The sequence below is a fragment of the Daphnia magna genome, linkage group LG6, assembly GCF_020631705.1.
Source record: "Daphnia magna isolate NIES linkage group LG6, ASM2063170v1.1, whole genome shotgun sequence".
Classification (NCBI taxonomy): Eukaryota; Metazoa; Arthropoda; class Branchiopoda; order Diplostraca; family Daphniidae; genus Daphnia; species Daphnia magna.
In genome coordinates, this window is record NC_059187.1 from 1,386,531 (window position 1) to 1,398,024 (window position 11,494).

The following is an 11,494-nucleotide window of genomic DNA, read 5'->3' on the forward strand; positions in this document are numbered from 1 at the left end:
GTCAAATAGAAGCCGCAGGTGCCGCCCCCTTTTCTGCTTACAATCATTTTGTTGCCGTCGTAAAAATAAATCGTGAATGATGCACTTAACTTTTAAAATCCTTGATCGTAATGCTATTTGAATCTAGTTTGAATTTGATAGAACAAACCTTAAAATAACGCTTTAGTTTTATAATTTGTCAAACTTTTTAATGCAAAAAAGATAGGGGGAGCAAGATCTAACGACAGAATGCCATCTAGCAACGTATAGTCGAAATTAATCAGTCAATGGCGTCGTCACGAGAAGAAAGCATTGTGATCAGAAAATGCTTGTAATTAATTTTCGCTGATTGGAACAACATCCTAGGTGTGTCCAGTTGTGTTGTTCTGTGTGTAGATGATGTGGGTGCAAAAGTTACCTCATTAAACGAAGAGGCTCTGTAAGAGAGAACCCGAGAGAGAGTGACGAGAGAGAGAGAGAGAGAGAGAGAGAGAGAGGTGGGTGGAGTCGAGTGAGTCCGTTGGAGGGGGTGGCTTGGTGACGTCGACGTATTTACGCTATGTATTCTTCTCCCCAAAAGACCAGTGAATATTGCAGTAAAAAGCATCCGTGAATTTGTTCAAGAGAACCCCAAAGGTTCTGACTGGCGATAGTAGCACCGTTGGGCTGGGGGGCGGAGCTTGGATGAGAGAGCGACCAAGCAAGGCAGCCGAGGCAGTACCTTGGATGTGTCGCGGTTTTAACTTTTTTCTTACAACCGACGGAGCAGCTTAAAGCAGAGAAAAAGGGATATTATTTCGAATGATGGAATTCTCGGGGGCAGGGTCACGTGTGCCGCGCCACTAAGGTAGTCCTCCGTCCGTTTCGTTCACTTTCATCGGGTTCATCAGTGTTTTCAATGTGATTTAATTGCGTTTTATTGTCTGAACGGCATTTCCCTCCTGTGTGTGTGTGTGCTCATTCCCTCTATTCCTCCTTGCTGCCACATCAATGGCTGTTGTGTGTTGTGTGTGTACGTGTTTGCCAGCGTGGGCACCTACCCCATTGCTCTGTCTTCGAAAGCTGCTCAAACATAAACAATAAGATCATCGTGATGTCAATTTCCCTGATCAAGTGATTTGCCTCGTATTAAGATGAGGAATCCCCCTAGTCGGACAGTTGGCGAATAAGCTTTGGCTCCCCCCATTGGCTTATTCTTGAGTGGGTTGTATGAGCTGTGAGAGAGAAAAACAGTTTTCCTTTGGTTAGATGTCCTTTTTGCTCATGCGCAGTCTCTATGAAAACACACACGGAGTGAGAAAATCCCATAATATTTCGTCTCGCAATTCTTCCAAAGGTTTTTGTCTTGAGTGTGTGTGTGTGTGTGTGTTATGTTTTCTTTATTGAGTCAAAATGGCGGCATGTTTTTGTGTATGACGGGCTCCACTCGTTCAAATTGGTCCACCATACCTATTCAGTGCAGGACTCTTCATTTTAAAAGTATAAACATACTTAAAGGACAACAGTTGAAACAAATTATTGGCTTTTGAGTTGAGTGTCGTGAAGACGTGGACGATATTGAAATTCAGTACTCGTATTTTTTTTAAACCGGGATTTCTAGATAGTTTTCTCTCTCCTCTTTTATTTTTGTTTAGTGTTTGTGGATCGCATTATTGAAACGATCTGTTTCACGAATGTAATGAGATTTTATTCTATTGCAGATGTGGTGACAGAGAGACGCGCTCTACATAATTGTGTCGGACGAGCCTTCACACTCAAAAACCAGTGTCGAAGATTAACGGCGACAAGCTTGTCGCTACTTCCAATTTCTGGAATCGCCATTACAGATAATAGCCAAAAGAAAACGTGACCTTTTCTTTTGATAGCACGTTTATGGTTGGCCTGACTTATGGCCCTTGACCTGACGGATGTGTGACCGGCGCCACCCTTATCGTTCATCCATTGTCCCGTTTCGTTCCAGGTTCGTAAAAACACATTACATTTATCTATTGAGTTAACTGATGCAGTCAATTTTCAATTTATGCAGGACTTGACGGATATGGATTACGATGGACAACGTTTGTTGGACGTGATCAATGATCCCAACGCTCTAGAGAGTTTCCTTGGCGGCATTGGGAATGGAAGCGGGAATAACGGTCCTGTTAACGCTCACAGTGGTGTTTCGCTGGACTCGACCCACACCATCACCCAACAGCAATTGGCTAGTCTACAACAGCAGATCCAACAGCAGCAACAACAACTGCAGCAGTTGCAACAACAACATCAACAGCAGATACATTCCCCGTTTTCAGTTCCCGTCAGGTCACCGGCACCTGGTACAAGTCCGGCTGCAACTGTGATCCTTCGTTCGCCTGCTGCTCCTCCACCGGCCGCCAGCCCTTCCTCCCTGGCATCCAGTCCGGCACCGAATACACTCGGACATGCCACCTCTTACTCGGTTTCCTCTCCGGCACCGGCCCCCTCACCCGGTCCCCAGCAATTCAGTTACCGAGCGGTTCCTTCTCCTCAGCAAAGGACAGGTTCCTTGTCCTCAACTCCAGTGGCATCTCCCATTAATTACCCTCCTGGACCAGGTCCAGGCCACACGGGACAAACTACCCAATCTGTCCAGCTACCAGCTGGAACTATCACTATTCCGGCCCTCGCTAGTACGTTCGCATTATTGGCTTAATGATTATTATATTCATTGTTAATCGTTCAAATTCATGTCTTAGCTGCTGTTGGTCAAGTCCAGCAACTTGTCTCGGGTGGCCAGGTGCTTCAAATATTGTCAGCTCCACCACCCTCAACGACTCCCCAAGTAGTTGGCCCCAACACGACCACCTCCCCGGTTGTGAGGCATCCTGTGGCAGGTGCCCGTTCCAAACAGCCACAACTAAGGCCCAAACCAGCTAATAATTCGAGTCCTGGGCCGGCTCAACAGGCTCAAGCTGTCAAGTAATTTACATTCAAATTTTTAATACGGAAACTATTTTTACAATAAATCCTCATTTTGCAGCCCAAGAACGTCATCGCCAGTTATTATACAGCAGCAACAACAGCATCATCAACAACAACAGCAGCAGCAACATCAGCAGCATCAACAACAACAACAGCAGCAGCAGCAGCAGCAGCATCATCATCAACAACAACAACAGCAGCAGCAGCAGCAAGCAACAACAACAACAGCAACAACCACAGCCTGTCCAGCAGCAAATCACGCAGCAACATGCGACGGGCCAAGTAGTGCAATTGGGTACGGGTGGTCCTACAGGTACACTGGTCTTCTCAGGTGGAGGAAACGCAATGTTTCCAGCTTTGGCCCCAACTGGCGGTCAGTTTTTCCTCCAGCAACAAGGCAGCGGCGGGTTCCAGCTGATTGTAAGACCACCCGTTCCTTCCAGTTCACCTCCTAAGCAGCAGCAACAACCTCAAAGCATTGTAATGCAACCTCAGATTGGTCAAACCGTCCATCTAGCCCCCAACAACAACCGTCCGGCAAATGCTGTGGCTGCTGCCGTCCCCGCATCTCCCTGCCACCCTACCATATCCCAGCATCACCAGCCCATGGTAAGATTAGTCACTTTACCTGGTCTGGGCACTGTCCAGCTACAGCAGATTCAGACGCCCAATGGGCCGGCCTTCCTGGCCGTCCAGCAACCGCAGCAACATCAGCCACAGCAGCAGACGCAACAGCAGCCGACTACCTTCTTACGTAATCATCCAGGGCAACCCACATTTATACAGCAACATCACGTCATCCAACAACAACAACAACAGCCTCATATTGTCACCCAACAGCAACAACAACAACCTCATATTCTCACTCAGCAAACAATACAGCAGCAACAGTCGCAACAGCAGCAAGACAATATTAGGCTCATATCCAGTCCAGCTACCACGTTGATTACCAATAACGATACTGTTGACAACAACACCAATAATACTTCAACAACATTTGCTACTCCCCCCAACAAGAAACCACCAGCCAAAAAGAAGCCAAAGCCGAAAAAGAAAAAGGAAGAGGTCATTCCTCCGTTCTCTTAACATTTTATAAATTCTAAGATATCTTTGGTCATCTTAAAAAAAAAAAAAAATTGCATTGTTCTATTTAACAGGTTGTGGTTGAAGAAAAGAAACCGGCTGTCCAGGTGAATTTAGCTGAACTTTTGAAACAGACGGGTATTGTCGACGATGACGAGTCTTTCTTTATGGATGATGAACCAGCGCCGCCACCACCTCCAGCACCGCAGCAACACCCCTTGTTCAAATTCCGGAAGAACAACCGATCTTGCCTGCAGAGACCAAAGAAAACAACGTATGGGAAATAAAATTTCATTCATTGGATTTCCATCTAAAATGATTCACTTTCTTCATAATTCAGATGATGTTTGCACCAATGTTGAGTGAGATGAACCTCATCCAGACGCTGCATCAACATGGGCTGGCGTTGTCTGATGATGATTTACACACGTTGCGGAATTTTATCAAACCAAGTGAGCAACAGGCTAGTGAACAGTCCAGTGCCTTAGGAGGAAGTGATTCACTCGCCAATGGACTTAAAGGTGCTACAATGTTAAAGGCACCGGCTGCGGCGGTCTCGCTGACACTGGGTAACGGCCAAGTGATTCAATTGACGGGCGAGCCTTTTGCAGCAGAAGCTCAGCAGCAACCGAGAGTTCAGTTTGTGACCAATGCGTTCGATCCCCAAGCGACGCAAGTGTTCCAAGCCGCTCCACCACCTCCCGCTGCTCCCCCTCCCACGACTGAAGTGATGCACTCAACTAATCACGGATTTCAGAACGAATTCCTCGAAGATTTAGCTCGGAGTCAGATTGTGTCGGATTCTAAAAAAATGAAAAGCAAAGCGGCACTTGTACAGAAAACTACTCCGGCTAATGCAAACAATAATGCCCCGAAGAAAAAGGCAGAGCCTCGAAAAAAGAAACCGCCTCCTGTTAAGGCAGCTAATTCCACTGCCGGAACAAATTCAACGGCTACCGGCACGCAAAGCGCCGGATCAAACGTTGCCAATCCAACGACACCAACGAATGCCGGCACGGTGCCCCGAGTGCAGACGATTAAGTTATCTCCTCAAAATCAACAAGTAGGAAGCAAAAATAGTGCATAAGTTGTCTGGTCCTTTGATGTGATTTTTTACTGAGAGCCTTGGTGTGTTAATTTCTAGCGATTTGTCAATAATTCGTTCCCGCAGAATCTGCGCAACATCCAGGCCCAAATCCAGTACCTGACGTCCAAAAAGGATCCCACCCCTCAGGACACCTCTCTGTTGCAGAAGCTTATCGAACATCACCAGAAAATATTGGCTACGGGGAAACCAGTACCTACCATTCCGGGCCAGCATGCCCAGGGCATTCCATTCGTAAGTGAATCAAAGAAAGAAGAAAATTAATATCTTGCAGCATGTTGCATGTCATGATTGTTCTGTTTTTGAGTTTTTCATTCTTTTATCATTTCCTCCCCAATTTTTGTCCACGTGCTTTTGTGAATCCGGCTCTCCTCCTTCCAGAATCCTACTCCTGCCCCTCCTGCTCCAGAGAGCGAGTCTGTTGTTCAGCCCGTCCCTCCCACCAACACCACCACCAACGTGTCGAGGTCGCAAGGCAAAGTGGCCAATGTGCCGGCTAACATCCAGCAAAATACGCACCTGGCTAACCTTCTCCGCCAACCCGTCTCCGATAAAAATTCAAGGGTATTTTACAAGCTGTCAATTCTCACTTCTATGTTTTCATTATGATCAAAAGCCCCTCCCTGTTTGTTATCATTGATCGTCACAGTCTGTTATTTGACATGTGTTTTGGGTTATCTGCACCGTAGGTCAATCAATTGGTAAAATTGACTTCGTATATACCCCTTTATTTGGTTTCCGTCTATTGCCCGCAACAATTTTTTCTATTTTATTATTATTTTTTTTTTTCCGTTTTTTTCATTTTTTCATTATTACAGATGACAACATCAAACGCGACATCTCAACAGGCTGGATTACGGCAAATCCAACCATCAGCCACACAAATTCGAACCTCGTGTCCTGCTGCTACACAGACGACGGCCGGTAGTCCGATCGCAAGTGTAACTCTGACATCCCTTCCTAACAAAGTCACGATATCAACACCAGCATCGATATCCTCTGTCACATCTACCGCCAGTAGCAATAACAGTACTGCCACATCAAATACCAGCATTTTAAGTGTGACAACCACACAGTCGACCATTCAGTCTCCGATGGGGACACTGATAGTCACGACGATGGACAGAGGAGCTTCACCCGTTGTCTCTAATGTCAATAATACGAGTGGCAGTAGCTGTACGTTAACCAATAGCCCAGCGGTAGTGTCCCCAGCACCTTCAAATGAAGCTGGTCGAAGTAGTAATCCACCGGCGAGGGGAGTAAAGCGACCAGCTCCTCCTGCGGCGCCTCCCAAACCTAGCATTAGTAAAAGTACACTTTTTGAGCACCAACTGAAAACGGATCAAAGCGGAGCCATAGCGCCGGATTGCAAGTACGTCTATCCAAAATTGTTTATTTGTGTTTATTTCTTTCTTTGATCAACAAGTCCATTAGCTAATCTTCACTGTAAATCCAGGACGCCATTCAAGAACAAATCGAATGCCTGCAAGAGGTTGGTGAGATATCACGTCTTCCACGAACTGGGTCCAACTCCGAAGGAACTTGAGAAGGAAGAAGAAGATTTGGAGAGTCATGCCCAGCAGTTACTCTCCAAATTCCATCAGATGATTAACAAATATCATTACCTTCTTCTGATGGTATTTGAACTATATCCATCTATTATTATTATTTTTTTTTTTCGGTTGATTTATTCTTTTAATGTTTTGTTTTTTTAATAAAACAAAAACAAAAACAGGAGAGCACGAAAGAAGCTCCTACTTCAGAACACGTGATGGTGGAGAGAATGTTTGCCAGCGAAGAAAAACAATCGCTTGAACGGTTAAAAGAAGAGACACGAGTAGCCAAAGAATTGCAACTGACCCCCGTTTGGCCGGTGAAATCGGAACCAACAACTTCTGCGACCCCCCCTGTTGCAACTAATGCTGCTGATATTGTCAATGGTCGCCGAGATTCGCCATCGGAAGATCTGAAACTAACGCCCAAAGTATAATACAAGTCGATGAATTGACACAATAGCTTGCATTTGTCTGTAATCAATTTTATTAATAGATGGCGCTATTGAAGTTCACGAGGAAAGAGGGCGAAGGCTACAAATCTGAATTGCAGTTACCGCAAGAGTACAAAGACGTCCGAGTGATGGTAGAAGATGTTGTCAGAAATAACGGCCGTATACGAGAATCCCTCGAAATGAATCACTCCGTAACGGTAAACGATTCATCTGGATTGTCTGGCAGTGCAATGGAATCTAAACCCTACGACGAATGGGAAGCAATCCAGCGTGAGCTGGCCCTTTACCCAGACGCTAGGGATAGGGATGACTTGGTTGGTTTGTTTACATTTTTAACTTGATGAAATGTTTGCATGCTATGTTACATGCTAATTTTATTATTAGGGATTCGTTGGAATCGATGGAGAGGAAGGAGGCGTCATCTATGATGAAGATATCAAGGCCCAGATGCAGAATGCCATCGACGATTTGTTGAGACTCAATGGCTGCGACGAGGTAATACCGCCACATCACCATCACATTGCCAATGCGGTCCATCCTACTGGTGTCGCCCCAGTTGCAGTTGGTGGAGCTTCGTCGTCGACCCACCATTACGAACCCGTAACCGGCAGCGGTGGCGTTGCTGCAGGAGGCTTACCATCATTGAAAAACGGTGAACAGTTTTGCAATAACAGCGAAATGCAGGTGGATTTGGCTCTCAATGAAGCTGTTAATAGTATCCTGTGAAAAGGGGAATATTTTAGAATTATAATTGTTGTTCTCTAGTGTGTTACCGGCAGTCACAGGAGATTGGGTATCCTTTGAATGGTCGGAAGCCTTAACAGAAAAATTGGGAAGAGAGTAGAGAGGTAGAAACGAAAAAGACAAGCACACACAAATAATCCCTCAGAAAAAAAAAAGAAAGCAATTTTGTTTTTCATTTGAAAAACATTTGTTTTATTGCCTGTGTCATAGTAACAAAAACAAATATGTATGTTTTCTAAATGAAAAACTGAATGAAGTTGGAACTATTATAGAGTCATGCACATGCGTGCATTAAGCAAGACAACAACAAAATGGTTCATGTGATCTCTAAAATGTGAAAAAGACAAGAAAAAAATGACATAATATCTCCTTCATCTATGATTAGTTCTGTTAAACACCACACATATGTCTCACCCCCCCCCTCCCCCGTCAGAGAATCGGATAAAAAACAAACACTACTTTTAACAAGTGAAAACTAAAGCTAGAAAGCTCAATCTTTGTGCGTGTACGTTTTTTGTTAGTTTTAATTTCAATGCAAATAATTTCTTTTTGAGGGAATTTGTTTGTTATTGAGTTTTGTTGTCTATTTTTCTCTCCTACCCTTATTGTGTGTTGAGCCGACGTCTCAGGGCGAAAAATCACCACCCCTTACTTCATTTATTATTATTATTATTATTTTCAACCTGTTTCGCGCCTCTCTACTCCCGCGTTCTGATAATGGTGATGATAATCGTTATCCGACCACTTAAGACTTGTGTATATGTGAAAAACAAACAAAACAAAAAGGCATGCATTTTCTTTTTTTTTTAGGGTCCGAGCCACTCCAGCCAGCTCTTGAATTCCCATCTAACAAAGGGGGGAGATGATGTCCAGAAAATATCTTTTAGATGTTTTAATTTATTTGCCACTTTACCCTCCTCCCTCATTTTAAATCGTCTGTCTGTACGTGTGCATTGAGAAAGCATGTTTTGCTCCGTTTTTATATTTAAAACATTCTATATTCATCCTCTCCCCCTCTTTCTTTTTTTCTCACGGCAGTTGTTTCTGCCTGGCCTGTACGTTTGTGACTTGTCGAATTGATTGTGCAGCACAATTGAGTATTTGGAATGTCAGAAATGGTCGTCTTCTACTTACATGATAAAAACAATTGCTCCCGCCCTTGTACATACTTATATATTGAATTGATAATAAAATTTGAATGAATTTCAAAAAACGGATTTATTTTCTTATATTCCGGCGCTATTTACGAGAATCGGCAACCTTGGATACAACAGCTGACTTTTTCAATTTGCCTTTAATGAGCGCGCTCGTTCTCTTGCATTAAGAATTGTGCGACTGAATGAAGAAGTTTTTGTCTTTCAACCTAACATTTAAAGTCAATTAAGCAGTATGTAGTCTTTACTTGTTGTTATTCGAAGGGAACCATTGGACACAGTTTTTTCTGTCAAGTACTTGTATATGTTTAAAACCATCACTGGTGATAATCTGATTGACAGCAAACAAAGGTAGGCCTTATTCCAATTTAATTTAACCTCTTTAGGCATTAATCAGAAGTACAGTTTATGCATTGCCTGATGATGAACAGAAATAGGTGGGAGAGGAGTTAGGATATAAAAAGGCAGGAAATTTTTTTTCACACGACTAGGTTTCCTGGCAAGATGCTTAATTCTTGCTTTTATAGAATTGATGGGCTCCAATTTTCCTGAGAAAGTGGTAGTTGCCAGTCCATGAGGGATAGCCTTCTGTGTCTGATTTGTTGAAGTCGTCTGCCCCATCAGTCGGATCAGTGCTCAGATAGACGTTGGGCACTTGGGCAGCCAACGATCAATGGCGTCTTACTAAGCTTTTCCGGAAGTAGAACGAATACCATTATTAATTTGATGAACCTTGTCGGGGTCCCAGCATTGAAACTGCCCGGGATGTTAACAAACTTTAGCGATTTTGCTGCCGCCCCACTACGAACGATTAAGATTGGCATCGATCCCGTGAGTTTCGTCTACGTTACCGTGAACTTTTTATACGTTACCTATATTCTATCAACGATCGTTCTGTTTTGTTCGACTAGAATTGCGTCAGTTTGCATAAGTTTCGGCTGGACTTGGCCGGGCATATGATATCCCCTGCTCCGCGAATAAGCCCATAGTGGATTCATCTTGTGCAAGACTAGATTGTGGGATCAGATAAGCCAATTACACGAATTATAACTATTGCAACCTTTATAAAAACGAACGACCCTTTTTTTACAATGCAGTTTGAATAGATTTCGTAGCAATCCTTGTATTATCTTCTTAAAGATTTACTTTTGAATGAATAACACGGTAGAATTGCCTGGTCATGCGATGTCGAAAGTCAGCGTACCAGTTAACGACAGTAGCTCTTCTGGCGATTTTTTCCTGTAAATTCATCCTGTTCTCGTTAGCAATGACATCTCTCAGCTCATTTTCTAGGGATTTAACAAGTATGAATGGAGCTTTGTGCTTCTTTAATAGAAAAAGGGAATCCCTGCCACAAGAGGTCGTGACGTCTTCAACGACTGGAACACTGCCAAGCGAGAATGCTTCGTAGATGCAATGAGTTTCAGGACTGCCGTTCTCGGCAGCTGGACAAAGGCTTAGATCAGAATCTGAAACAACTTGAATGTATTCACCAAGGGATTCAATTGTTGAAAAGGCTCTGTCACAAAAACAAAGAATAAAAGAACCCGATATAAAATTAGATAATCTATAATGTCATATGTTACGTTTTGCTGCTCATCTTCAAATAGCATGAATTTTCAAGTTTTAACTCTTTAACAAGTTGAGGAATAACGTCTTGGGTAGCATTACGGACGGGATTGGTACCAAAATAGTTGCAAATAAAGGGTCTTGGTGACAAGATGTCGATTTCGTCAGCCCAAAACAAAGGGAAATCTCGATGCCTGATTAAATTACTTCTGATGTTAATTCATTAAAACTTTCATGTTATAAAAAAAAAATAAAATTACGTTGCAACTCCAAGAGGCCATTGATAGACTTCATTCTCATCAGCCAAGAAACTACTTCGTACCATGAAGGTAGCACTGATAGGGCCACCATTCGAAGACAAGTAACGAACAATCCATTTATTATTACTACAAGCATTATCACCCAAAATGACTAAAAAAAGGCTTTTAGGTGGATGAAAAAGTAGCATATTTTTAAGCAACAGCTCTTCTTTCTTTTGATTCAGTTGAGATGACCCATCAATAACTAGCACCACATTAGAATTGGGACTGATTAAAATTTCTGCATCTCCTGACTGGAAGGTAAAATTTAAATCATCTACCACCTTGTTACCCTTGTAAGTGGCTCTGTCAGGTATGAATTCTTTTGTTCCTTCAAGCAAATGATTCCACAAATATTCTCCAATAGGGGTTTGGCTTTGTATGTCTACCTGGAGAAATTCTGGTGCAATTGGGGTAATAATTTCATTGTCAATTGAAATTTTAACTCCACTCCTTTTCTGGGAAGTGATCTGTAATGAAATCTCATTATTAAACAGGTTGTGTAGAAGGAACAAAACCGCACAAGTCAACAGGATTAAGGGCCAAAAAATTTGACAAGAACGAGCTGCTAACACACAACGTTTCACGGAGACGATCATCTTGTTCTACACAA

At 43.2% G+C, this 11,494-nt stretch overlaps 2 protein-coding genes across 2 annotated transcripts; one reads left to right on the top strand and one right to left on the bottom strand.

Moving 5' to 3' along the window:
- The first annotated feature begins 1,999 nt into the window (after nt 1-1,999).
- LOC116925052 (BRD4-interacting chromatin-remodeling complex-associated protein) lies at nt 2,000-9,072 on the top strand. The gene is given in 13 exon segments (XM_045174999.1): nt 2,000-2,916; nt 2,978-3,057; nt 3,140-3,984; nt 4,077-4,218; nt 4,221-4,276; nt 4,343-5,065; nt 5,147-5,341; nt 5,489-5,671; nt 5,926-6,479; nt 6,564-6,744; nt 6,843-7,091; nt 7,157-7,429; nt 7,500-9,072. Coding segments are annotated over 13 exon segments (4,740 nt in total). The 3' UTR covers nt 7,842-9,072.
- A 1,044-nt stretch (nt 9,073-10,116) lies between these two features.
- Nucleotides 10,117-11,480, bottom strand: LOC116925727 (ribitol-5-phosphate xylosyltransferase 1). The gene is made up of 3 exons (XM_032932472.2): nt 10,843-11,480; nt 10,600-10,776; nt 10,117-10,532 (listed from the first exon to the last, which is right to left on the bottom strand). The coding sequence occupies exons 1-3, from the start codon at nt 11,478-11,480 to the stop codon at nt 10,148-10,150; spliced, it is 1,200 nt and encodes a 399-aa protein (XP_032788363.2). The 3' UTR covers nt 10,117-10,147.
- Nucleotides 11,481-11,494: the final 14 nt, after the last annotated feature.